Here is a 26,938-nt window from a genome sequence, read left to right as displayed (position 1 = left end):
TTTAAGTAAAACTCTAATTCAGTGGTTCTCAAAGTTTTTCATCTTAGGACCCTTTACACTTAAAAGTAATTGAGGACCTTACTGTATAATCTTAAAGGTCCATGGCTCAGATGGTAAAGAATCTGCCTGCAATGGAAGAAACCCAGGTTTAGTCCCTGGGTCTGGAAGATCCACTGGAGGAGGGCATGGCAATCCACTTCAGTATTATTGCCTAGAGAATCCCATGGACAGAGAAGCCTGGAGGGCTACAGTCCGCGGGTTGCAGAGTCAGACACGACTGAATGATTAACACTTTCTTTCACTGTCTAGCACAGGGAAATCTGCTTAATGTTATGTGGCAGCCTGGATGGGAGGCGAGTTTGGGGGAGAATGGATACATGTATATCTATGGTTGAGTCCCTTTGCTGTCCACCTGAAACTATCACAACATTGTTAATTGGCTATACTTCAATATAAAATAAAAAGGGTTTTTTTTTAAATTGAGGTCACAAAAATTTTTATTTGAGTTTTATCTATTGATATTCATACTGATTCATACTGATTCTCATACCTGCTTTTGTATTCAATCTATTGCAGTAAATGGTTTTGGTTGCAAGATGTGAAGGAAACTCAGCTTCACAATATATGTAGTTGGAAAAGAGAGAAATTAATAGTCTTTTCAGGCTTCGCAGGTGGCTCAGCAGTGTAGAACCCACCTGCTGACGCAGGAGACACTGGTTTGATCCCTGGAATGCGAAGATCCCCTGGAGAAGGAAATGGCAACCCACTCCAGTATTCTTGCCTGGAGAATCCCACGGACAAAGGAGCCTGGAGGGCTGCAGTCGAAAAAGTTTGAGAAAGAGTCGGGCGCGGGTGAGCCACTTCACAACTACAGTCTTTTAGTTTGCTGTGGCTGAAGCAACAGTTAGAACTGGAATGGAACAACAGACTGGTTCCAAATAGGGAAAGGAGTACATCAAGGCTGTATATTGTCACCCTGCTTATTTAACTTCTATGCAGAGTACATCATGAGAAACGCTGGACTGGAAGAAGCACAAGCTGGAATCAAGATTGCCAGAAGAAATATCGATAACCTCAGATATGCAGATGACACCACCCTTATGGCAGAAAGTGGAGAGGAACTAAAAAGCCTCTTGATGAAAGTGAAAGAGGAGAGTGAAAAAGTTGGCTTAAAGCTCAACATTCAGAAAACGAAGATCATGGCATCTGGTCCCATTACTTCATGGGAAATAGATGGGGAAACAGTGGAAACAGTGTCAGACTTTATTTTGGGGGGCTCCAAAATCACTGCAGATGGTGACTGCAGCCATGAAATTAAAAGACACCTACTCCTTGGAAGAAAAGTTATGACCAACATAGATAGCATATTCAAAAGCAGAGACATTACTTTGCCAAATAAGGTCCGTCTAGTCAAGGCTATGGTTTTTCCTGTGGTCATGTATGGATGTGAGAGTTGGACTGTGAAGAAGGCTGAGCGCTGAAGAATTGATGCTTTTGAACTGTGGTGTTGGAGAAGACTCTTGAGAGTCCCTTGGACTGCAAGGAGATCCAACCAGTCCATTCTGAAGGAGATCAACCCTGGGATTTCTTTGGAAGGAATGATGCTAAAGCTGAAACTCCAGTACTATGGCCACATCATGCGAAGAGTTGACTCATTGGAAAAGACTCTGATGCTGGGAGGGATTAGAGGCAGGAGAAGAAGGGGACAACAGAGGATGAGATGGCTGGATGGCATCACTGACTCGATGGAGGTGAGTCTGAGTGAACTCCGGGAGATGGTGATAGACAGGGAAGCCTGGCGTGCTGCGATTCATGGGGTCGCAAAGAGTAGGACACGACTGAGCGACTGAACTGAACTGAACTGATTCCTCTCTGATACTACACCAAAATTCAACAGGTGTCATTTCTTAAACATTAGTGACAGTGTGGAATCTGAAACTATATCAACGAACCGATTATATTCTATTAAAATCCACTGGTCCATCTTGCATTTTGAATGGTTCTTTTATCTGTGCATGTTTCTGTAACTTGTACCCTGGTTATTCGGAAAATACTGGCTCACTGAGTTAGTTATCAGATCTTCCAAATGTTGACACATCTCATTATACACAATAACCAACAACCAACCAACCAACAAAACAAAAATCCAAACAAACAAAAAATCCTGTATGTTCATTAATGTCACTACCAATCTCATCAAACTTGGGAAGCTTTCAAACTCATGGTAGCAGATGGAAGTTTTCCAAACTCTAATTTTCACTTGAAAGCTCTAATTGTATCACTGACCAAAACACTAATAGTTTTCTTCCCTTGAAGTGACAGGCTCATTCCATTCACTTTTGAGAAAATCATGCCCAAAACTCAAGTCTGAATAACTATTTTTGTCATATGCTCTTTTAAGTGAAAGTAGCCAGTCAGTGAGAAAAGTGACTTTCCGCTCACAACTCAATCGTTTTGAGTGCTTTTCCTGGAGATAACTATCAGACTTCTATATGCACACTTCCCCTTTGTCAGATGTAGTCAAGAGTTGAGATTTAATAAAATTTATAATTTTGTTGCTTTATCAACAGCAAAATCAGCCTTTCCTTCTTTTTTTTTGTACTGAGCTCGCACGGTGGCTGGAAAAAAAAAGAGAGAGAGACTGCTGGTACAGTTGGGAGCCACGCCTTGATTCCTATTTGGGTGCCAGCAGTCCTACCTGCTGCTGCTCTGTGTCATCAGTGCAAATATCAACCAAGTGAAAATGGCAAAGAACAATTTAGTAGTATTATGAACATCATTTTTGCCTTGTAGATCCCCTGGAAGGATCTTGGAGACCCCCAGGGATCTGTGAACAAGACCTGGAGAATGGATAAGAACTGACACGTGAATTTAAATGAAAGAATTAGAATAACTATATCTACTTTTCTTTTTCTTAAATGATTTTTTAAAGGAGTGATCACTCAAAGGTTTATAAAACGCTCTCACAAATATCCTATGGAAAAACTGAAAGCCACTTCCATTGGCGGCACTATTTGCTTTACTTCCTCCAAAAAAAGTGGGGGAGAGGGGAGGATTAAGAACTGGGAGGCCCAAGGGAGTGTATCAGGCATGTTGAGCCATCCATCAAGTGTGTCATGGTGAGCACACACAGTTCTGGGACCACAAAGGCAAGCGGTGCTGGGAACTCAGGGCCCTCGGTCAGCTTCCCCCACACAATCTCGCTAGCTAGCCACACACCCCTCCCCTCAACATTCACACACACACACACACACAGCTGCACTTTGCCATGGCTAATTTCACACAACATAAACGCCCAGCCTAACTATGGTTACACTCACACAATACAATCATACAGCCACGCAAAACACCTCCATGGTCAAACACCCAACCTCCCTGTGCTCAAAACCAAGTCACACGATTTTGTATTCACAGTTGAAGACTTTCAATGAGCGCACACCCAGGCATCGCTGCAATCCGGTTATCAGTATGGCACATGGAACTCTGGGTCGCCACATGACCGTGTGTGTATGTTGTTCGCAAGGTAAGAGCATAGGTTTTGGAGACTGGCCAACCTGGGTTCAAGCTCAGGTTCTGCCACTTAGATTAGTTCTTTCACCTTGGGCAAATTATGTAACCTGCCTGAGCCTCAGTTCTAGAAAATGAGGATAATTCCTACCTTGGAAACATGATGTGAGGAAGGCATAAAGACAGCACTTTGTCTGGACAGATGTATCCTAGGGATAAGCTGTAACTGCCATGGATGGATTTTGTCACCAGAGGGCACCAGGGCTCCAAGATGTCAGTGCGGGCACTGGAAAGAAATCCTGCCAGGAAGCCCAGGATTCCTGGGGAGTCTGGAGTCAAGCGCAGACTGGGATGGCATGGGGATGGGGCTGCACAGACTCTGGAAACCCCAGCAAGGCTCAGGCCAGCCGAGGGCTGCTCCTGGGCCAGGTGGGCCCCTGATAGGATCCTGGCCTTCCCTAAGAAGGAGGATGAGCACTCACTATGTACCAGGCCCTCTTCCGTGCCTACTTCACCCTGTTTAATCCCCACAACAGTACTGTGATTGGTAGCCACTACTGATAGTCTTCTGTTGAGGGATATTGAGGAAAGCGAGGTTCCGGTTTACCTGGCTATCAAGTGGAAGTTCTGGGATAAGAAAGCAGGCAGCCATGGCTGTCTTGGGGACCCCTCCCATCCCCTTTCTGGGGCTCTGCCATGGCTCCCTGACCCTGGCTGTCTGCCCTGGAGCTCAGCCAGCCCCAGCTGACCCTTTCCCCTCTTCCAGCCTGCTCCCGGCCTGCTCCCTGAGCTAGTCCATGGGTAAGCGGCTTATCAGGCATGTGGGGAAGACTGATAAGGCAGGGCCCCCCAGTAAACCTTATCCAGCCTCGCCATCCTCAGCTGCTGGGAGTTGTGGGGTGCTGCCAGCAGATGGAGACCCACCCACTCGGGCCGCCAGACACCACCCACTTGGGGCCCAGTGTCACTCCCCATCATGTCACAGCTCCCTGTGATGTCATCATTGGTAGGCACATCATGGCTTAGTTCCTCCTCCCAGTCTGAAAGGGTTACTCAGACAGGACCCAGGGAAGCAGAGTCAGACAGGAGCCTTACCCAGGCTCCAGGTCAGCAAGCTGGGTTGGGCTGGACTGGGAGGAGGGGGTGGTGTCTCAGGATTCTCCCCAGGGTGGATGGCTATTTTTGGTGTTGGCTGCTCCACTTATAGCCACTCCTCCCAATCCAAGGAGGCTCTGGGTTCAGCAGGGGCAGGGGCAGTGGGAGGAATCTCTCATCCGTCAACAGGACGGCTCTGGGTGTCAGGCTCTAGCCCAGAACTAGCCTCCTGCTCCTCACAGGGAGGCCTGATCCGGCGGAATAGAGACCTTACCTCCACCCCTTAAAAAAGCAGTGAGGCAGAGACGGCCTGATGGAGAGACATAGTCAGACTCACTTTGACCGTCAGACACATCAACTTGTTGACGGTCTGTGCTCACAGCCTGACATCCACATTCTCGCAGGCCAGCAGCCATTCATTCTCACAGCCAAGCCCTTGACTACACGTGGGCCTCAGAGACATGCTGTCTCACACCGGCACGTGACATACACATGGTCACGTTCCCATATGCAGGAGTTCCTTTCCTCTCAGGGCTGAGTTCCTAGAAATCAGCACAGTTCCCAGCACAGAGTAGATGTACATTCATACGTGGTGAGTAAGTGGACATTCACTTACACAGGTCATGTGACATGGGGTGGGGAGGGACCGGAGGAAAAGTCACCAGTCTCCATCCCACTTCAGGACAGGATGAGAGCATCAGGGAAGCATCGCTGCCGCTTCCAGCACCACCCCTGGCCCAGCTTCCGTGAGAGCCTCTCCTCAGACAGTGCCAGTCACTGGAGGGACCTGGGTCAACAGGGCCACCACTCCCCCAACTCCAGATTCCTTCCCAGTGAATTGGCACTCAGAGCGCTGGATGTTAGGAACCCCAGAGGCCTAGACATGAGGTGCCCTGGGCATTTAGGGCCTCTGGGTGCTGGGAACTCTAGGTTTCGGGTTCGCTGTGGTGTTCAGAGCTCTGGCACCCTTGGCGTTGGGAATCATGGATTTCGAGAGCTCTAAGGTATTTAGACATCTGAACACTGAATGCTCTGGACATCAGAGCTGTACCCCAGACAGGCCAAAGTCAACGTTTCCAATCTCTCTTTCTAATTTTACCTGCAGTTGCTGAGATCCAGCCTGGGCCCCTGCTCTGATTCCTGTAATTGGCTCATGCTGCCCACCTGGACCAGGGCCAGAGAAAACACAGCAGGATGGGCTAAAGGGTACATGGAGCCCCAGAGGCAGCTCTTGGATCTGGAACCAACCTAGATCCCTCCCTTGCATTGGGACAGGGTAGGGAAGGTGCTAGGCACTGACCAGTAGGCATTCAAGGGAGGAAGAAACTGAAAGCAAAGTCCAGGGGGTTTCTGCAGCTCCTGAGGCTGAGTCTTCAAGTCTGGTCAGGCCAGGCTGTAACTCAAAGCAATATCCACCCTCCCCCAACTTCTCTGCAGGGTCTCCTGGCACCCCTCCACCAAATGCCCTGTGCCGCCAGCTCCTACAATACGTTCCAGAAGTGGCCCATGTCTGGCCTGATCCCTCATCCCACCAGAAACACACCTAAGCACACTCTGTGCCACCCAACAGAGGCCTTGCTTCTTCGGGCTGATGATGACAAGTGAAACCAGTCAGCACCAGGGGATCTGACGTGGACCCAGCCCTCCCAGGAAATAGCACTGCAACGGGAGGCTCCTGAGACACGCCTTAGACCACAGTGGGTGGGGCCCGACCGCTGCCTGTCCTCTTGCTGCCCTGCCCAGGAAGAAGCCAGCCAGAGAGATGTCTGACCCATTGGTCCTCCCCTCTGTCCTCTGGCCTGATCCCCCTCCTCTCCCCACGGTGGCTCAGGCTAGCCATGCCCTTCCCATCCTGTGGGCCAGCGGTCTAGGGTGGGGAGCTCAAGGTGGGGGTGAAGCCATCTTGGCTCTGACCTGGGCTAGGCCCAAACCTGCCTCCCTTGGGGCCTTATTCTGGAAGAAAACAGCTGCTTTAGTCTCCGACTCGTGGAGACAGACGACTTTTCAAACCAGAATCTTTCTCCTAAGCTTTTCCTCAGGACTCACCTCATTGTGCATCTGCTTGAAGCCCTTTCTAGATAAAAATGGGTAAAATGCACAGATCTATAAGTCTCTGTATGTATGCAAATGTACTTTGTGTGATGTCATCAGTCTAGCAAAACCCATGTGGGCAACATTGCCAACTTTCCCAATTCCCCAGGGAAAATCTATTTCCCCCCACCCCATGGGCTAAAGTGTGAGACTGTCTCTCTGCCCCAGGATTCATCCCAAATGCACCTTCTCCCTGACTCAGGACTGAGCCCTGAAGCTCTCCTCCCTTTCGCTTCTCCCAATCCCAGCCCACTCCCCCTCACCGCCCCCCCCACCCCTGCTTTGTGTGGAGTCCTTAGAGTGGGGTGGCCACGTTGGTCCCAGAAGCTTCACTGACACTCAGTGCTCTCTTCTCAGGGGCCCCCAGCCCCAGTCTACTCCTTCAAGGGAAATGGAAGCCACTGTCCCACCCTCTTATTCTTCCTTGTCCCCACTCCACTCCATGGAGGATCTTCCAGCAGCCTCCATCCTGTCTTCCCTGTGTCCTGGCCCTTTATGACAAGCCCCAGCGGGAGGGAGGGAGAGACCAGTAAGAGAATTTACATCCCAGCAGGACAGGCAGAGGGAGGGAGGCTTGGATCACAGGGGCCCAGTCCCCAGAGTTGGGCACACATGCACACTGAGACCCCACTGCCCCACAAACACAGATCCATCTACACAAATCCACAAGGGCAGGGGGCATGGGGGCCACAGACTGCTCAGGAAGAGGATACACACACTAAAGACACATGCAGTTCATTCATAGAAAACAAATCACAAACAAGCTATAAAATACAAATCACAAACCTGCAAGGCTGGGGACAAAGTAAAAATGAAAATACTCTTGCTGATGAGAGTAATGTCTCCAAATCGTCCCGGTTCTAACCAAGCCTCTAATGTGAATAGGTTATAAGTTCTGAGTGGTTGGGGCCTGGAGAAGCCTGGTGGAACGGATTGGCGTTCCTTGGCAGGAAGTGTCAGTGCCTGATACCTGCTATCTTGCTCAGAGCCTCTGTAAATAAAGTGGAATCTCACTTGTCAACTGATCTTATTGGAGTTTGGCATGTGAGAATCAGCTTTTTGGAGGCTGACTATCCCCAGGGAACAAAGAAACTGGTTTCCTGGGCAGACAAGAGTGAGGACAGACTCAGGGTGCAGAGAAGAGACTGGTCCCTTCCTGAGCAGATGCTGGGGCAACAACAGTCCCCTGACGGCCGGTACTAACTGGCCCTTCTCGAAAGCTGGCGGCCTCAAGACAAGCAAATGTGGGAGCCCCTTTCCACCAACTGCCAAGCTCTGCTGCTCAGAGGCAGCCTGGAGCAAGGTGTTTCATTTATTTTGCAGGACAGGAAACTGAGGCACAGCAAAGCTCCCTTTGGCAAAGTCTCCTTTAGCTAGGATTGGAACCTCCAAAGTCTCCCCAGGGCGAGAACAGAGGGCCCAGGTTGGTGTCAGCAGCCCTTATAATACAACCACCCCTGTGCGTGCTAAGTCCTTTCAGTAGTGTCCAACTCTTTGCAACCCTATAGACTGTAGCCCACCAGGCTCCTCTGTCCATGGGATTCTCTAGGCAAGACTACTACAGTTGATTGCCATGCCCTCTTCCAGGGGATCTTCCCAACACAAGGATAGAACCCGAGCCAGTGTAGGTTTGACCAAACCAGTGAGAGGGTCCCTGGAGAAAGGACCCCCAAGCCCTCCAGTCCCAAGGAGGAGGACCCAGGCCTTACCCAGCTGTGCCCACAGTCCCCAGCGGCACCGCTCTAAAGGGGATGGAATTTGCTCAGACTTCTCTCTAGGGGGAACGCAGGCGCAGAAGGCCGGGGGCCTGGCAGGCTAACTCCAGCCCCAGTCCCCCAAGTGCCCCAGGCCTTTCTGGCTTCTTTCCAGCCTAGCCGAAGGGGACGACATCTACTTCCTCCAAGGGCCCCAGCTGGAGGGCAGCGAGGATGGGGCGGAGCAGGGGGCTCCTTTGCGGAGCCCACTCCCAGGGGTTCGTGGGGTTCAATCGTCGGAAAGCTTGGAGCAACTTGTAATTTTATTCCCTGGGAGGAGGAGCCTGAGAAGTTGGCCGGGGGGTGGGGATGAGAATGGGGTGGGGGGGTGGCGTGGGTGGGCAGGGCGGCCAGGGGAGCTGCTCCGAGAGGGGAGGGACTTGGCTAGGTCTCCCAAGCCTTCTTCACTCTCCAAACTTTCACCAAACTCTTGGCCCCCGCCTCCCCGAAACCAAAACACAACAAGCTCAGGAGGAGCGACGAGCAGCTCCGCGGGGCGGGCAGACTTGCGGCGGCACATAGCCTCAAGAGGCTGATGCAACTTTCCCTTTAAGAAAGCCACCTGGGCGCACCGCGGCTCGGACCCAGCTCGCCTGGGCCGGGGGCTGCAGTATGGTAAGGGGGCTATGGGAAGGGGGCGCTGCGGCCCGAGCCTCTCTCTATCCTGCCGTCGGTCTGGGTGTTTGGTTGGCTCCACGGGGCTGAGCCCCAGGAAGAGCGAGCGAGAGAGCGAGCGAGCGAGCGAGCGAGCGAGCGAGTGTGTGTGTGTGATCGCGCATGCATGAGGGCATCTGTGGATGAGAGTGGGTGCACGCGTGGGGATGTCTGTCTCGCCGGAAAGGTCGGGTAGGTGCGTGCGTCTGGGTGTCACCGCTGTCACCAAGGAGCTGCAGCGGGCAGAACGGCGGCGCCGGGCGGCGGCGGGGTGGGGGGGGTGGTGGCTGCTCCTGGAGGAGGGGGAGATGCGTGCCGATGCCGGTTTGGTCCCGGGCGGCGGGCGCGTGAAAGTACCGGCAGCTCCGGAACCAGAGCGTCTGTACGAGGCGCCAGTGGGTCTGCGCGCTGGGGCCTGCCGACGCCGGGCACAGGCGATCCGGGTCTGCGCCCCGCATGCGGGCTCCTGCTCTCCATCTTCTCGCCGGCCGCCGGCCGGCCTGGCTGCCTATCTGGCCCCTCCAGCCGCCCTGCCTCCCTATCTGCTCGCCCACTCGCCGGCCGGGTGCGGGTTCCCGCGCGCCCAAAGGTCCTGGGAAGCCGTGCCAGGGAGTCTCGGTGCCCTCGGACCCTTGTCTGCGGCTCCCGGCTTTGGGAAGGGGTTACGGCCACGGTATTCTCGGGCGGTTGCTCTCCCGGGAAGAATCCGCGCCCTCCCCACCCCAACCTTCATTCCGGGTGTGAGTAAGGTGGGCCTGGGCGGCCGCAGGTAAGGGTAGGGGCCTAGCAGCCCGGGGCGCCCACCCCCAACCGGTGCCCCGCACCCCGCAGACAACGGCCGACGGGAGCAGACCGCGAGGCTGGGGCCGGGAGGGAGGGGGGCTTTCCCGGAGGGCCGGGAGGGGCCCGAGCCGGCCCGGGGGCGGGGCAAGGGGGCGGGGACCTGGGCGCCCCGGTACTTTTCCACCGCAGGGGCCGGGGGGCGGGATCACCGCCCCCACACCAGCTGAGAGGCCCACACGTGGCGGCTGATGTAACGCCCGCTCCCGACACCTCGCACTGGGATTAAGGCGAGCGCGCCGGCTTCGAGGAATCCGGGCTCTCCAGGCGGTGCTACAGCTTTGAAAGCAACCTCGCCTTTTCCTGCCGCTCAGGGGCCTCTTTTTAGCGGACCCGCGGCTTCTTAAAGGAGCCGCGCCCCCTTTTCTCCGCAGGCCACGCCCCCTCGCTGGCCACTCTTAAAGGAGCCGCGTCCCCGTCTCTCTGACAGCTCTCTCATAGAAGATAAAGGCGGGGCGGGGGGGGGGGGGGGGCTAAGAGTGGAGAAGGAGAGAAGGGCCTGAGAGGTTAAAGAACCCCAAAGTGAGGGAGTGTGAGAAGATTGGAGGGTAGTGGGTGAGGGGGGACTGGTTCTAGGAAGGGACTAATGGGCGACACTGAGCATGCCCAAGTGTTCAAGCACCGCAGAGAAAACGCCCCCTTAACTCGGCCTACACTGCGACTGCGGCTCAGTGCCCAGCTCTGAGGATGCAGAAGAATCACACCTCTGCCCTGGGATTTCTCCAGCTGGTGGGGAAGGCAGATTTGGACACAAGTAACCATGCTACAACGGCTGCGTGTGAGGAACGTGTTGATCAGATGTACACTGCGTGCATTGGGGGTAACCGGGGGCACAGTGGGAAGACTGCAAGCGGAAGAGAAAGGAAGGCTTCTTGGTGGTAATGGCTTTGGAATGGCTTTGAAGATGGGTGGGGTATATACAGATGGAAATGGGAACAAGGGTGCTCAAAGAAGAGGGAATTGCCTAAGCAAAGGCATGAAGGCAAGAACCCTCTGGGGATGCTGGATAGTCCCACATGGCCCGCAGGTGGCCATAAGAGGCTGTAGATAGCTGATTTGGGCTCTAGGCAGAACTAAGGGCCCTTCCCCACTCCCACAGCCCCTCCCCTCCCTCCATCACAGTGAATGGGAAATTACGCTTCCTCTTCTTTCTCCTAAACTGTGAGGTTCTTGAAGGCAGGAAAAGAACATGTCACCTTTCCATCCCCAGCAATGACTTCAAGGCTTGGCCCAGATGGACCCTTAACATTGACTGACCTGACAGTCCTGTCTGGAGGAGAAGATGACTGAGCAGTGAGACAGTAAAGATGGACCAGGTCCTATGACTATCCTCTCCCTGTCCTTCCTTGGGTGGCTCATAGGCAACTTGAACCCAGCTCACCCAACCTAGCTCATTCTCTCCCCACTCCAGATCTGCAGCATTCCCAGCATTTCTGTCCCTGGAATGGGTACTGGCTTCTTCCTATAATACCCATAGAAACCAGAGACCCCTACTTATCCCTCACCCCCAAGTCCAATACATCACCAAGTCCTACCAAAGTTACCTTCTATATTTTTCTCAGATCTGTGCACCTCTCTTCACCCCGTCATCACCTTCCTGAACCAAGCCCCCTCATTCCTGGCCTGGCCTATTGCTAGTCAGTTTCCTTTCTTCCTCTCTCCCCTCCCTCCAGTCCTTTCACCATGCTAATCTAGGTTGGCGTTTTCAAAATGCACACGCCACCAATTGCTTCTCCTCGCAGTTACAGTTCGGGTTTAAAGACTTCAGTGGCTGTCATTGCCCTCAGGATAAAGATCAAAACAAGGCCCCATAGACCCTGACCCTGCTTATGCATTTACCTTCATCTTTGGCCACTTTCTCCCTCACTCTCTGAGCCCCAGGCTCCTGGTCTTTCTCTATATTATTTGATTTGCTTGAATCTCTCTTCCTCTTCTGTTGCTCACTGTTGCCTAATCATGCCCCTCTGACTCTTAAACATCACTTCCTCAGGAAAGTCCTCTGTAACTCTCAGACAAGGCCAGGCCTCACTGGTACACACTCTGGTAAAGAGGATCTTTCACTTTCACACCCTTTATCATAGGCTCTAATTATACGCATTTGAGTCACCGGTTTCACTTGTTTCCACCCAACCTGTAAGCTTCAGGAGGCCAGAGACTCAAGAGTTCTTGGTGCCCAGCACAGGTGCCCAGAGCAAGCCCGAAATAAATATTTGTGGAATAAATGAACTGAACTGTGGCCAGCCCTAACTGCCTGCTGAACAATTTAGGCCATATCCTGTTGGCTGTGGAAGACTATTGGAAGGAATCAGGGTTTTAGGACTTTGGGAAGATTAATGGATTGGAGGGAAGGAGAAAGTGGAGGACCTGTAGAATCGAATATTAAGCAGAAACTTCAGAAGGTACAAAGGAAGTATAATTAGCCCCATCTTCCAGATTGAGAAAACCAAGGGTCAGAGAGGTTAAGTAACTTGCTTGAAGTCACATACCTAGTGAGTTGGCAGAGTCAGTTCCTCCTCCCAGGTCCCAGAGTCCAAGCACTTCATCACAAGCTAACCTGACTCTGACCCACATGGCACAGATAGAGAGCTTGTCAATAGTTGCCCATATATGGTGAGGGGCAGGCCTGGTGCCAGGGTAATGTGGATGCCCAACCCCTATCAGAGGACCTGACCTATCATAGGCTTTCAGGTGGTACTTTTTGAATGGATGGATGGGGCCATTTAACAGGAATAGCAGAGACAGGAGAAGTAGCCAAGCTTTGCACCCACCCAACTCATTGTCCTGGGAGCCACGGCCAAGGAGTCTTTTTCCCACCGAGGAGAAGCGCCTTGAGCACAAGGGCCATATTTGCATTGCTCAGGTTCCAGGACAGAGTGTCCTCAGTTTACCCATCTGACCAGAAGGCACGATGTCCAACCCGTGAGATGGCTCCACTTCATTACCATCCTCATTGTCATTATTATTTGTTAGCCAAAGAGTGACAGCTTTGAAGACAATAAGTCTAGAGTTTATAGCTTGGAGGGAGGGATGTGGTGAGTGAGAACAAGAGTATGATCACATTCCCTCTTCTTCTGACCGACCCCAGAAGACCAAAGCCTTGAGCAGGGACTTCTTGAGAGAGGCGAGAAGCCTGGCCTGGATGACTAAGGGGAATGGTCACAAGTCACACCCTTGCCTGGCCCTGAGGAGGTTATGCAGGACATCCTGCGACCAGGGGAAAGGCCGAAGGGAACCTAGGGAAGATTTGCATAGGCAAAGAAAAGCTGGTTCCTCCTCTCTTCTAGCTTTCCAATGACTTCCTCAGTCTGTGGGTGAACTCTTAAGGTGGCTGTGGGTGGGGCCAAGTGACACGGAATAGCCTTTGCACTACAGTCCACAACTGAAGTGACTTAGCAGCAGTAGCAGCCACTTCCTAAAGAGTACCCAGAGAAGACCCCTGTCCTTCCTGTGACCCATAGAAACCTCCTATGAAGGGTGAACGTTCCTGTCCATCTGACCATGGGTTTTCCTCCCGTGAGAGCATTCCTTGAGGCTCTCGAAGTTTGATTCCATTCCTGTAGCGTGATTTCATTCCTGTGGCACGTCAAAAACTACTTTGTCTTGCATCTGTATCCATCCTTTGACATCAAACATTCAGACACCAGCAGCCGCATGGCCGTGCCTCCTGTCAGTCTGTCTGCTCCCCACCCCGCACTGCCAGCCCCACTTGACTCTGAAAGATCTCTTGAGCTGACCTGGCTCCTGATTCCAAGGCCTCAGTGTTATTCATTTCCCTTCAACTCAATTCCACCAACACTTTCTGCAAGCTGAGCTGGGCACAGAAGAGTCAATAAAACATATCCGACCCTTCAGGGAACTGGCCAACCCACAGTTGACAGACATAAGCAAATCTAGAGTGAGTTTATAAGGACACTGGTAACACAAAACACAAAAGAGGAAGCAATTTGTTCATTCTGGAGTGGAGTGGGGGCCATGTCAGGAAAAGCTACAGAGGAGAAGTGACACTGAAGCAGGGTCCCAAAGGGTTTGTAGAATTTCACCTGGGGAGCAGAAGGCAAGGTGTTCAGCAGGGGCCCGCCTGAGCAAGGGCACGGAGGCATGCCTGCACATGCTGTGCTTGCTGTGCCCAGAGCTTCTGTCTGGTCCAAGTTACTAATGTAACAACAAGCCCAGATGCCTGGAGCCCAGGCTGAGCAGCACCAGGATAAGGAAGGCCCATCCTGGCCGCTTGGCCGGAGCGAGGTGGGGGAGCATGTGCTGATCCAAGCTGACTCCCCTTCAGGGGAAAGGTTGAGGCCATTCACACAGACAATGAAGGAATTGGACCCTGTCCCAGTTCTGTGTTCATTTTTTATCTTTTATAGAATTGGGCATCTGGAGAGTCAAAAATAGACCTTTGCCCACTGGGACAGGAAGCCTGGAGACCAAGGGATCCAGGGGAAGGGTTGGGAGAAGAGTGAGGTAGGAACTGGATTGAGGGTCATCCAGAAAGAAATAGGACGGGAGGGAAGAGCAGCAGGTGATCTGGCCTCTGCACTACCTGTTCTGGAGGGCCACACACGTCCTACCCTGCCTTCCCTGGGCCAGATCCTCACCTCATTCTCTGCTCTCTCCACAGCTCTGGAGGCCTGTACTCTGAAAGGTGCTAGAAGCAGAGCCTGTGAGTGTGGTCTGGGAGTCCAGAGCCCCTAACCCCCCACCACCATGGTAGGAAAAGGTGCCAAAGGGATGCTGGTGAGTACAGGGGTCAGACTGCAGGGAGAGGGTGGGGGTCATGAGCGCCGTCCCTCTCTTCTGGGGCCTGCTGTCAGCTGCTGGCCTCGACAGAAGGGCCTAGGAGGCTCCATGGGGCCCCAAGTCTGGCACTGCCAGGACTCCTGAGTGGTAGGGCTGTCTCAGGCCCAGGCAGGCAGCCCCTCACCCAGCAGGTTAGATACTGCCACGGTTCGGAGCCCACAGCAGGCAGATTCTGCTACAGAGCCTGAAAGTCATGCTGGGAAGCAGGAAGCACCCTCCCCACACTCATCACAAGATAGCCTGGAAAGCAGGCTGCAGTCGATCTCGCCGGCAGGGCTGTCCTATGGCTGACACCCCGACACCCCCGTTCTGTGCTCTGCCTGCTGTGGGGAGCATTCAGTGTGTGCTGATCAGGGAGTACTCGGAGACGGGTGTTTCTCGTCTTCCACTCGAAAAATAGCATAGAGCGTTTCATGTTAAATCCATGTGAGGTCTTTCAGGAAACATCCCTCTCCCCTTTCCCCAAGTCACAGCTCTTCACTGCCTGCTGCCTCAGAGCACAGGAGAGGTGGTATGAAGTAGTGGGCAAGAGCAGGGCCAGCTCATGGGTGGATGGCTCATGGATGGGTGGAGCTGGCCAGCTCTGGAATCAGAAGCCAGGAAAATACCCCAACGGCAGTCGTATTTCTTCTCTGGGGATATTGCCTCAAGATCCAGTGAGACTGCAGCTGCCCTGGAGGAAGCCAGTGGCTAAACATGGCCCTTCCCTTGGCTCCTCCCTTCCCCACAAGGATTCTCCCGTTGCTGTTCTCATTCACTGAAAAACTGACCCAGGGTCTCTTGCTGAGCCCTCCCCAAACAAGCCCTGTCTCTCACCAGGGATTCTGGGACTCTTAAGTCCAGGGTGCAGAGAAATGCTGTTGGGAGGGAGCCAAACAGTTGTGCTCCAGGCTCAGGACCCTCTCTCCTGCCTGGTCTTGAACTTCCAGCATCCAGCCCCTCAGGCCTACTCTGGTCTGGCCCACTCCTGATTGGAACAAGTCTGAATGAACTAGGCTTCTCAAAGTATTCCTGACCCAGCCTGAACTCTTGAGTGCTCAGACGTAGGCAGAGACGGAGGGCTCAAGACCCTCATACTTGCTAAGGGGGAGTAGATGCCGTGATAGGATCAAGACTGGCTTCCTTCTTGCCAGAAGTGTTGGAATTGCCATGGGCCCGTAGCAGAAACTGGAGTGCAGCTCTGCCCCTCCCTCCATGGAGATTCTGAGTCCCGTGAAACTTAAGAAACCCTCTGAGTACTCCCTGGCTGCTCTGCTTTCTCTGGAGTGACCCTGAAAGGACTGGCGCGGGCAGGCAGGGGTGATGGGGGACCCACGTGGGCAGCACAGAGAGCCTGAATCCCAAGGTCCCAGAACCCCTGGCGGGGCTGAGCTTCCCAGACCCCAGGCTCTGCCGGCCAGCCTGTCTGTAGAAGGGAATGCTGCCTTGGGACGCCTGTTCCCAGCACCAGGATGTGCCTAAAGATAGCCAGAGCTTAGTTTCCTTCATGCCCTTTGACCTTTGACATCTGCCCGCCGCTGCTGTGTCTGAGGCTCCATAGCAGGTCCCCTGGGCACCCCCAGTGGTTGCTCGAGATTCTATTCCTGCTTCTTTTTCAGTTCTGTTTATGACCCTGGGCTACACTATTCTCAGGACCCAGTTGGAACCAGTGCTGCCTCCGTGTAGCGCTTGTCTCTGAGGAGCGCCATCCCTCTTAGCTAACCTGGTCAGCTGAACCCGGACTTCATTAGCTGCCCGTGGTCCCCTAAGGGCAGATCATGAAGGATGCTCCTTCTCTAGAGGCCACGGTGGGGCAGAACAGAGGGAGCTGAGGGCCAGGCGTGTAAACCAGGGGCACTTGGACCCTCCCAGGTCTGTGACTTCTGTCGCCATTTGTGCCCTGGTATGCGGGAGTAGGCAGCTAGCCCTGGCCATGAGGTCCTCACTTCCATCGCCCTTTGCCCCAGGATTGGGTGTGAAGACATGGGCCCCCTGGGTCTCCTCAGGGTCTACCCTATGTCATCCTTGGAGCCTCTGCTGGGATCTCCATACAGCAGGTGCCCCATGGAAGGCAAGCCACTTCCCAGCACGTGCCCAGGCCCACATGCCTGCCGCACGTGTGCCTCCCCCCTACTCCCAGCCCAGATGGTCTCTGCCAGGCCAGCTCAGCTGCCTCCCTCACGCCTCAGCAGCTCCTAGGACAGGGCCATGCAGGAACCCAGCTGGCCGGGGTGCCTCCAAGCCTGGAAGCAGCTGGGATGCTTGGGGGCACCAGGGGTGGGGGTGGGGTTGGTTCCTTTCATGGAGACCTAGTGCCTCTATTTATACACATGTAGGGCCAGGTTTCCTGGGGCTTGGAGGACAGGGAGCTGGTAGCAAGGAGCCTGGGACAGCAGAGCCCCACTGGCTCAGCTTTCATCCCACGGTCTCACACAAAGTCCACCTCAGTCCCTTCCCCTGTGCCTGCTCCCCACTCGTACAGCATTGGGTAGATAGGCCTTGGTGAGCCTCACTGGTCTCTCCCCACATCTCTGCTGCATTGGGTGGCTCTGCTACTGGGAAGCCTCTAGATGAATAAGAGCAGAGTCACCCAGGCTATTGCTCCAGGTGCCGGAGCAATCGTCCTAGAAGGCTTTGAAAGCACCACAGGCCGCCTGGGGCTGCCCCACCCTGACCTGTTCTGTTCTGCTTTGACAAGAGTGTTTAGATACTTATTGTCTGCAGCAGCCATCTCAGAGCCTGGTGCACAGTGGGTGCTCACCCAGCCCGGGTCCTGGCATGTGGCAAGTGCAGAACCAGTGTGGGCTTGACATATCCTGGGAGCTCAGCAAGCACAGGGTTTGACATACACCGGGCCCTCCCTTGGTAGAAGGCTTGTCACTTACCAGGCATTCTCCTAGCATGAGTCCCAGCATGTGACAAGTGCTCAACCAGTATGACATGGCACACATTGGGCACTCACCTAGCACAGTGCCAAGCGCACAGTACATGCTCACCCTACTCAGGGCTGACCATGTCCTGGGTCCTCACCTGGCCCAGAATTTGGCATACATGGGGCACTCATCTAGTGCAGGACCCAGCAAACCACCAGAGCTCCCTGGCATGGGGCTGGCACACACTGGGTGCCTTCCTAGTGCAGTTTGACATACAGTAGGTCTTCTTCTATCTCAGGCACCAACACGCAGTGCGCACTCTCCTTATATGATAAGGACTAGCACAGAGGAGGTGCTCTCCTAGCCAGACCAGCCTGCACAATGACTGGATAATCCTAGACTCACAACTGCTGCCTCCCCAGTGAAATGGACAATATCTAGATCCAGAGGGAAAGGCTCAACCTCCTCAGGCTTCCTCTCTGGATTAGGACCTCCCCTCCATTCCGCTTGTCCTCCTTCCCCACCCTGGACCCCTGGAGCCCACCAACTCAGCTCTGTGGCCTCCCCTCCCCTCACACAGCTTCCCGGCAGCCCCGGCACCCCAGCACCCCAGCACTTTGCAGTCCTGCCTCAGCAGGACCTTCCCTCAGAGTCACAGGTCACAAACAAAGCCCCTCAACTCCTTGACCCTCTGGAGGAATGCCCACTCTTATTAAGAAAAGTCAGAGGCGGGCTTGGGGGAGCCAGCCTCCCTGAGTGGGGCTAGAGCAGCTGGATCCCACTAATGAGCCCTCATTACGGCCAGGACCCAGCTGGGCTGCTGCCGCCTGCTGTCCCAATGGCCAGAGCCAGAGAAAGCTGTCCAGCCAGGGCTGCCTGTTCTGGGCACCCGGCCCAGGCCAGGGCAGCCAAAGCCCAGAGCCCACCCTGGGTGGAAATGAGCATTTGGGCATCATGGATGACTGGGCCTTCCTGGAACCAGTGGCCTAGCCAGGGGCTTGGCCCTCAGTCTGGACTCGCAGGAAGTCAGCGGAAGTCAGCAGAGCGTGTCTGGGGACCCGGCTGCGTGAGGCTGGCCTGGAAGCAGCTCAGTCACTAGGATCTGAGGCCATTCTCTTGGGAGACTCGCTTAAGCCAAGATCATTCCCCATCTTCTCTCCCAAAATGGGCATAGTAGCATACCCACCTCGAGGGGCTGTTGGGAGGATTAAATGAGTTAATATATATTCATATGAAGTGTTTAGGACAGCGTCTGGCTCACAGTAAGCACTTAATATATATCATCTATTGCTATTATTAATAATGTCCACTAGCTTCAAAGATAGGTAGCTATGATCCCCATTTTAGAGATAAAGAAACTAAGACCAGACAAGTAAAGTAACTTGCCTAAGGAAATACACAGAGGGAGATCCACCAGAGCTGGGGTTTGAACCCAGGCCTGTCTGACTGAAGACTTTGCCTTTTAAAAAATAATGATGTTTGGACTTCCCTGGTAGTCGAGGGGCTAGGAATCCACCTTACAGTGCAGGGGACATGGGTTCGATGCCACTGGTCAGAGAACTAAGGTCCCACATGCCGTGGAGTAACTCAGCTGTCACACCACAACTGCCGACCCCGCATGCCACAACTAGAGAGCGCGTGCGCTGCAACTTAGACCCAACGCAGCCCAATAAATATTTTTAAAATAATAATAACAAAAAATTTTAAAATAGTGTCATCCTGCCATGTTCCCACTGGGGTCAGCACACTTACCAAACTCACAGGGAAGGTCCTTTACCTCAGAATTCATGCCTGATATTAGGTGACTAAGATCCTACTTTGTACCAGACCCTTTGCCCACCCATCAGTTTCCAAAAACCGGAAGCTATGTCTCCCCAGCACCAGAACACTCGAGCCCACCTTCCTGGTCACTGGTTTGTGGTGGCCCAGCACCCACTGGAGACTGACCAGTGAGTGCAGCCTCAGAGAGGAGGGATGGAGGGTCTGAGTGACATTCTGCCCAGACCACTCAGCACCCTCTTCCAGAGGGACCGCCTCAGGTTCTAGGTGACACAGTGCTAATCCTCAAGGATCTGTGATCTGCAGCCACCCTCTTGGCTAATGCCATCTTTCTTCAGACAGGTGACAGTGCAGTTCACCAGGCCACAACTCTTTTGCAGAGTCAGTCACATTCTTCTGTGAGGCCACACTCTACCATCTTGGCTGGCTGGGGATCCCCAAGTCTTGGGGGGATTGTGCCAGGGCCCATCACCCCTCAGGCCACAGCACTCTATGAAGTCGGAGATGCTCTGGTAGTGCCCTGTGGCTATGTCCTCTTCTCCCTGCCCCTTCACCATCTCTAGTGCCCAGTGGTACCCAACCTCGTTACCAGGAGCCCACCAAGTGCCAGGCCTGTGTGCTCAGAACCATCTGGGCCCCAGACCCTACTCTAGGATGCGACGAGCCGCCTTCTCTCTCTCTTCTGCGCCCTCTCTGCCTCACCCTGTGGTTGTGAGTGTGTGTATGTGTTTTTTGTTCCAATAACTTGCTGGGAACAAGGGAGAAACACAACACGCCCCACGTCTCACTCTAGCTGTGGAGCATCCGCGCTGGGCTGCATGGGGACTGGCTGGAGGGGGAGGGCCAGGGGAGGGGGTAGGCAGAGCTTCGGGAGGAGATGAGGTGAAAGTAATTGATGCTGCCCAGCCGGCAGTGGAAGAGGCAGGGGATGCGTCAGTGTCGCCCGGAGCTGGCAGAGGTGTGAATGAGCGGAGGAGACACGCGCTCTCCGCTCCAAGTGCTCACCCCGGGATGGCGGCGGCTCAGGGACCTGTGGCCCCCTCCTCCCCAGAACAGGTCAGTCACCTTCCAGGAGGTTGAGCCCCCTCTCTGGTGCCAGGCAGACTGGGAGGCAGAACTGGGGGTGGGGAGAGGGGCTGAGTGGTCTGTGCCAGGGAAGGGCAGGCGCAGCCAGCCAGAGAGACAGACACCAGCAAAAGTGACCCAAAAAGTTGCAACTGTGCAAAGGAGCAGGAAGAGTTAGCTGTGTGGTAGGGGCGCGGGGGAGGAGAATGGGGGTGTGAGGGCTCCCCCAGCCCAAGGACCTGCTGAGAATCTGCTCTGTGTATCAAAGCTGCATTGTCCTAGCTCCCGGGGAGACGGGCCGGAGGTGCCCAGGAATTGTACTAATCAATACAGCCCCATTGTCTGTGCCACGGCAGTTACTCCTATGGGGAGAGTGGGTGAGGGGGCAGGGGGACTTGGTACAGGGGCTTCGTGGTGAGGATGGGGGAAGGGGGTGGGCAAGCCTCTCAGTTGGGAGGCGACAGACCCTGCGGAATGTTCGCCAGTGTCCAGGACAAGGGCCCGGGTGGGGTGGGCACCACCGGTGTGCCCTCATCCCTGGAAGCCGGGGATGGGCAGGGATGGCAGGCACAGTGTGGCTGATGGCAGTGAGGGAGAGGGGACTGGGACAGCCACCTCTTTCTCGGCAGCGGATCCTGACTTGACCTCCAGCAGGCAAGAGAAGGAATGTCCTCTGGGGAGGCCTGAGTTGGGTTTGGGAGTAGCATTATGCAGGGCTGCCCTTCACCCTCAGGACTGCCAGGGTCAGCAACCAAAGTCACTTCCAAAATGCCAGCACGATGCCAGCCGATTGGGGCAGAGGCTGCTCACGGCTGCCACAGTGTGGGGCAGGACTGTTGGGCTCCAGGGCAGAGGCAGAGCCCACCCAGTGGTCCTGTCACTATCCCCAGGGTCTGGAGTGGAGCCCGACATGCCCAGGCTGCATCTCCTGTCTGCTGTCCACAATATTGGCGGGTCAATATTGGCAGAGCCCTCTGCCAGTCAGGGCTCTGGGATGAAACAGCACCGGGCACATCCTTGCCTCTCTCACCTCCCATATGAGGGCCTGATCCCCTGAGAGGCGCCATGAGGTCTTCCTTGAGGCAGGAGACACTAATAGCCCCTGCATACGCTCGAGTCTAGGGTAGATTTTCCCATGGTCCTGCTCCTCCAGCCCGGCGCTTAACTCTTTCCCGTGTCTGGATCAGCAAAGCCAGCTGAAAGATGGAAAGCTCTGTCATTGCAGGGCAGGTGCTGCCTCAGGAAGACAAGTCGGGGAACCAAGAACCAAGGGGTGTGAGGTCCCAGGGTCTCCCGAGGCAGCCACGGTCTACTGTCACGGCTGTGCTGCCTGAATTCCCCGACTGGAGCTCAGAGAAGGCTGCCAGGGATCTGGATTTGGCTCAGGGTCAGTCTGGGATGTAGGGTCTTGCCCGTTCTCCTCTGCAAAGTTTGTCTTGGAGAGCACTTCACCCTTGAGCAAACCCTGGGGCTTCAGAGTCCTGGACAAGAAGCCTGCCGGCTCCCAGCGGGGCCTGCCCCGCCCAGCCTGCTCCAGGAGTCCTCAGTGTCCACCGAGAGCAGAAGAGAGAGCTCTCGATTCACAGAAGTAGCCAGTGGACGCTGCTCTCGGAGGGTGGGAGTTGGCACCCTGAACACAGCCATCGCCCAGAGTAGAAACCTGGGCTGCCTCGGAGTCTGGACAGAAGAAGGGAGGGGCGCCTCTGCGGTGGGGGCAGGGGGTGGCCTCGGGAGCGGGCTCTGCAGCGTTGTTTCTTTACACTTTGCTGGAGTTTCCAATTTTTTTTTTTTTAATGATAAGCTCATAATCGGAAAGAAAGCAAATAACTTTTTTTTTTTTTTAAGTTGTTCAGAAAGCCAGTGGGAACTAATGGAAAATACAGGAGAGAGTCAGAAATAACAAATTCCAGGCAAGGCAGAGCTACAGAATCTAAGGAGATCTGTTGAGGTTGTCTGTCTGTCCCCTGATTTTATAGCTAAGGTCTCTCAATGCTAAGAGTGGAAGAGGTTCGGGATCCTAAGGGTGCAGATTCTAGAAAGCTAGGATGCTAACCCCCAGTGCGGGATCCCCGCCCTGCCAAGCCCAAGGTGTTGGGGGGAGCTCTGCTTTCTGCCCTCGGAGCTGAACTGCCTGAATTCCAGGAGTTCACCCAGAACAGTGAATAAACAGAGGGCAGAGGGCTAGGGAGAGGACTTACATAAGCAACTGCTCAGTGCGGCTCACCCTCCTGGGCAGGGATGGGGTGGGAGGTTGTGAACCCAAGACAGGTCACAAATCCTTGTGCAGGCATGGACACTGCTGCCTCAGTGACTGCTTCTATGGACAGGGGCGCTGAGGTCTTATGTGTGTATGTCTCTGCACAGCGGACATCATGGAGGATGATCAGCCAGCCCACCCACACAGCCGTGGAAGGCGCGCCCCATAGCCTGCATCCTGCCAGGCCTGGGGAAGCTTGGGCACAGGGCAGGGCAATCCCCACCCTGGAGATCACCCATGAGGCCCATGAGGGCAAGTCAGAGGTGAGGGTGGGGGCTATCCAGGGAGCCAGAGGAGGAGGGACCAACCCAGAAGGGCACCAGGCTGCTCTGGTTTAACTCACCACCCAGATGTGAACAAAGGAGGGAGGTTGGGAGGGCAGCTTCTGAAGTGGGAGATGGGCAGCAGGAGCCTGGAGCCTGGCCAGTCGATGGGGCTGAGCTGGGTTAGGCAGATGGGCCACCAGTCTGGGTCAAACCCATGAGCACAAAGAGATTCTTTTGTGGGCACCTCAGAGCGAACAACCTCTGCAGGGACCGTTAATATCAGCGACAGGCCTTCCACCCAGCAGGTAAAAAAGAATGGAGGGCTTAGAATAAGGAAAATTAAGCAAGGAGAAAAAAAGTTGTGCAGCATTGGAAAAGTCTCGCCTGCCTTGGCATTGCTGTCCAGGAAGGAAGTGAAGGAGAGTCCCCAGAAGAGGGCTGGAAGGGAACTAGAGCCCCCGGGAAGCCCCACAGAGGGACCGTTCCCTCCAGTGTCCTTGGAGCAAGGTGGGCTTCCTCTGTCCTTTGCTGAGCGCCATGCCCTCACCAGCCAGACTGCCTGCACAGAGCTTGCACTGGAATGAAAAGTCAGAGGCCTAGCTGTGGAGCAGGCCCCCACGGCAGCATTCCCTGCACAGCTCCTGAATGGGGCACTGAAGGGCTGGGTACAGGGTCAGGGAGCAGCGGCAGATGCTGCTTCTGCTGGAGCTCCTCCCACCACTTGCAGGGCATCAGTGCACCTCCTCCTGCGTAGCGGACCCCTCCTGTTTGTTACTTCCCACCACGGTCCCATCCCCGTCTCCAGTTCCAGGCCCCAGGCCCCCAGGCTCAGGCCTCCAAGGGGCACAGCCAGCCGGGCTGAACTGCTGAGCGCAAGGCTCAGTAGCGTGCTGCTCGTGAATGCGACTGCTGACTCCTGAGGGCTCAGTCAGCCTGCGACTCGCTGCTGGCCACCCTCCCGGGCCCCTCCGCGCCAGGGGAGGAGCAGAGACCTCAGAGGCCCAAGTCTGGTCCTGCTGCACTTGCTCAGGCCTTGAATATCAAACCTTAGGACCTCGGTCTCTGCAAGAGGCCTTGCCCTGGCTCCACCCGTGAGGCCACCCTGGACCCTCAGTTGCCTCTCTTACAGCTGTAACTGCTGCTTCGTGACCCCACCCATGTACTCTGCAGCTGCCACAATCCTCCATTGTGCCCCTAAGTAAACAAGCCTCGGACAGAATAAAACTGTTATTGTAGGATCAACATATAGGCGGCCTATTTGGCTGGGCTTTGTTTGGGAATGGATAAACTACCCCAGGCAGGCCTCACGCCCTCTGAAAAAATGCCCCCCGAAGCCCCATGCTATTGCTAGGCCTGTCCCCAAAAAAGGCTCTAGGAGGTGGTGACAGGCTTAGCTGGGATTCTGTAGGGACCTGTCACACCAGGTCTGGGAGTTGGCCCCACCACACCCCTCTTCCGCCCAGAGCCGAGGTGGCCTTCAAGCCTCTTCATCAGGGCAGCCTTCTGTGACCTCACGCTGCTCCCACCCCCACCCTAGTCATCCTTTCATGCTCTTGTGACTTGAGAAATTCCCCTTTGTGGTCACGTTGAAGTTGCATGTAAAAATTATGTGTTTATCTCATTAATGGCTTACTTCCCCCTGGACTTCTAGCTCTGAGTGGGTCGGGGTGTGTTTTGTTCACTTCTGAATTCCCTGAGCCTGAGGTAGGGCCTGGCACATAGTAGGTGCTTGTGAACCTCCGAGGCTGCAAATGAATGCACACAGGCTCTCCTGTGGGCAGTGCTGGGTCGGGGGTGACACCTTTGTGCGGAACAAGGGTGTCTGTGCAGTAGTGCCCACGTGCTGTGCAAGCCCGGAGCGGCCCCCCAGATGCGCCCACTGAGACCAAAGGGTGCGTGGCTAGGAGGGCCACCATCAGGTGCTGGGGCCTCTGGGCCTGCCTTCCCAAATAGGCCTTCCTGGAAGGCGCAGGCCCGGTGAGACCATTGCCCCACTCTGCGCCTGTCGGTCAGTGTCAGAGTCCAGCAGCATGGCAAGGCACCAGGCCCATTTGTTTCTTTGCCTGCGTGCCTTGAGTCTGTCTCTTTCAAACTGAGGGTCCGTGTCAGTAGAGTGCTGTCCCTCAGAGGTCGTGCAGCTGTGTCTCTGATCCTGGGTGTCCTCAGGGACCCTGGCCATTTCTCTCAGGAGAACAGCCCACCTCTGGGAGACTGTCTCTGTCACTCAGGGACTCTCTGGGCCTTTCTGTTGGTGACTCTCAGGGTCCTCCCTTGCCTCTGAGACTCCTCTGACCCTCAGGCTCCAGTTCAGGGTAGCTGACTCAGTGTCAGGGGTGGAAGGGACATGACATGGGGGATGGGTCTGCTCACACTTATAAAGGGACTTACTGGGTTAGTCCCAACTGTGGGGTTGGGGTCCTCAGTGGGGCTTCAGGCCACCCAGTCCAGCCCCACAGCTCCCCAGGCAAGCCTGCAACCTTCCTTTGGGGCAACCCCCTCATCAGCCCTTCCTGACCAGCCCCCTGTTCTGCAGCCCATGCTCTCTTAGCTCAGACACCCTTTTCCGGAGTCACTCCCTCTAGTTCCCCTGGCAGAGTCTGTCCTCCAAGTCTGGCATGGTGCCTACAACTCTGGTCTCCTCCCCCAACTTATGGCCAGCAGACCTCCGCCCCAGCCCAGGTCAGCTTCCCCAGGGCTCCCCTTCCCAGTTGTGGGCAATAATTAGAGATGGCTTCCCTGGCCTTCCCATCCTGAGTCCCAGAATGCCTTCCTCAGGCCTGGCCCAGCTCAGTTGCTTGCCCCTTCTTGTACCCTACGGCCCTGACCACCATGTGCCCCCTAGAAAAAGCCTTCAGCCGGGGGAGGGGTCCAGCGTCGCCTCCCCCACAGCCGCCTGCCATGGGCAGCGTGCTCAGCCTGGTGATGTGGTGGTGGCGGGTGGGGGGGCTGTCTGGACACTGGCCCCTTTGTGCCCAGCCCAGCTTGGCTGCTTGGTATGAGGCTCAGCTGCTCCCAGATCCTCACCCAGAGGGGAGAGGGGAGGCTTTGGAGGGGCTGGGGCTGGGGGGCTCTCAACTTGAGCTCCCTCTCAGTGTCCCACCTCTCAGATGCTGGCAGCAGCTCCTCAGGTGGGCTGGTGCCCCCGGCACAGGGTGCTGGGGGCTGGTGAGGGAGGCCCCGCTTGGCACCCTCTGGCAGCCACTCTTCCCTCTGTGCTCCTCTGCCAGGCCTGCCTGCAAGCTCATGCCAACAGAGGGGAAGCCCAGCGTGGGGGTGGGGGCCTGGAGGGTCCACGGTGTCCCTACTGGGGGAGGCCTGAAGGGTCAGGCACCTCATGCCAATGCCTTGCTGATGATAGCTTTTCTCCTGTCCCCACAGAATGGTGCTGTGCCCAGTGAGGCCACCAAGAAGGACCAGAACCTCAAACGGGGCAACTGGGGCAACCAGATCGAGTTTGTACTGACGAGCGTGGGCTATGCCGTGGGCCTGGGCAATGTCTGGCGCTTTCCATACCTCTGCTATCGCAACGGGGGAGGTACCCAGCGGGCACAGGGCAGGGACCACCCGCATGGGTAGAGCCCAGCCACCAGGGCCCGGCCACCCCCTTCCGGCACAGACCCCACTCTAGACAGGCTGGCCTCTGGCTCTAACCTCCTTTGCCCCAGCCCCTGGCTTAGGTACCCTTTACCCCCTGACAGCAGCCTGATCCCTTGAGGAGAGAAAAGGTAGAGAGGAAAGCAACCCAGCCTCCCAAGTCTCAGTTTTATACCCCCTGCATTTCAACAGCCCCACCCCACCAAATGATTCGGGAATATTTGAGGACCCCATCAGTTAACGTGTGTGAAATTGCTTGCTTAAGTCATCAATTCCCACCCAAACATGGCAGCTCTGAGACCTGGGTTCCACTTAGAGCAGACTTCCTGGGAACCCCTGTCAAGTTAAAAAACAGGCCATGAGCAGTGTGCCTCAGACTGAGGCTCC

General features: G+C 55.0%; 1 protein-coding gene across 7 annotated transcripts in view; it reads left to right on the top strand.

Annotated features, from left to right (window-relative positions):
* SLC6A9 (solute carrier family 6 member 9) overlaps positions 8,772–26,938 on the top strand; it is a 31,616-nt gene continuing 13,449 nt past the window's right edge. The window contains exons 1-3 of one of the 7 annotated variants that reach the window (XM_018043169.1): positions 8,772–9,062; positions 14,560–14,675; positions 26,336–26,492. In XM_018043169.1, coding sequence (XP_017898658.1) covers positions 14,646–14,675; positions 26,336–26,492 — 187 coding nt within the window. In that variant the 5' untranslated portion in view covers positions 8,772–9,062; positions 14,560–14,645. Of the gene's footprint in view, positions 9,063–9,122; positions 9,294–10,554; positions 10,820–11,134; positions 11,258–14,559; positions 14,676–20,138; positions 20,426–26,335; positions 26,493–26,938 lie in introns of those variants that run through there. The other 6 variants (XM_018043199.1, XM_018043172.1, XM_018043205.1 and 3 more) reach the window with 6 other exon arrangements.

The sequence above is a fragment of the Capra hircus genome, chromosome 3, assembly GCF_001704415.2.
Source record: "Capra hircus breed San Clemente chromosome 3, ASM170441v1, whole genome shotgun sequence".
In the NCBI taxonomy this organism is placed as follows: domain Eukaryota; kingdom Metazoa; phylum Chordata; class Mammalia; order Artiodactyla; family Bovidae; genus Capra; species Capra hircus.
Note: the sequence above shows the minus strand (reverse complement) of the source record. Positions and strands in the feature narration are given on the sequence as shown.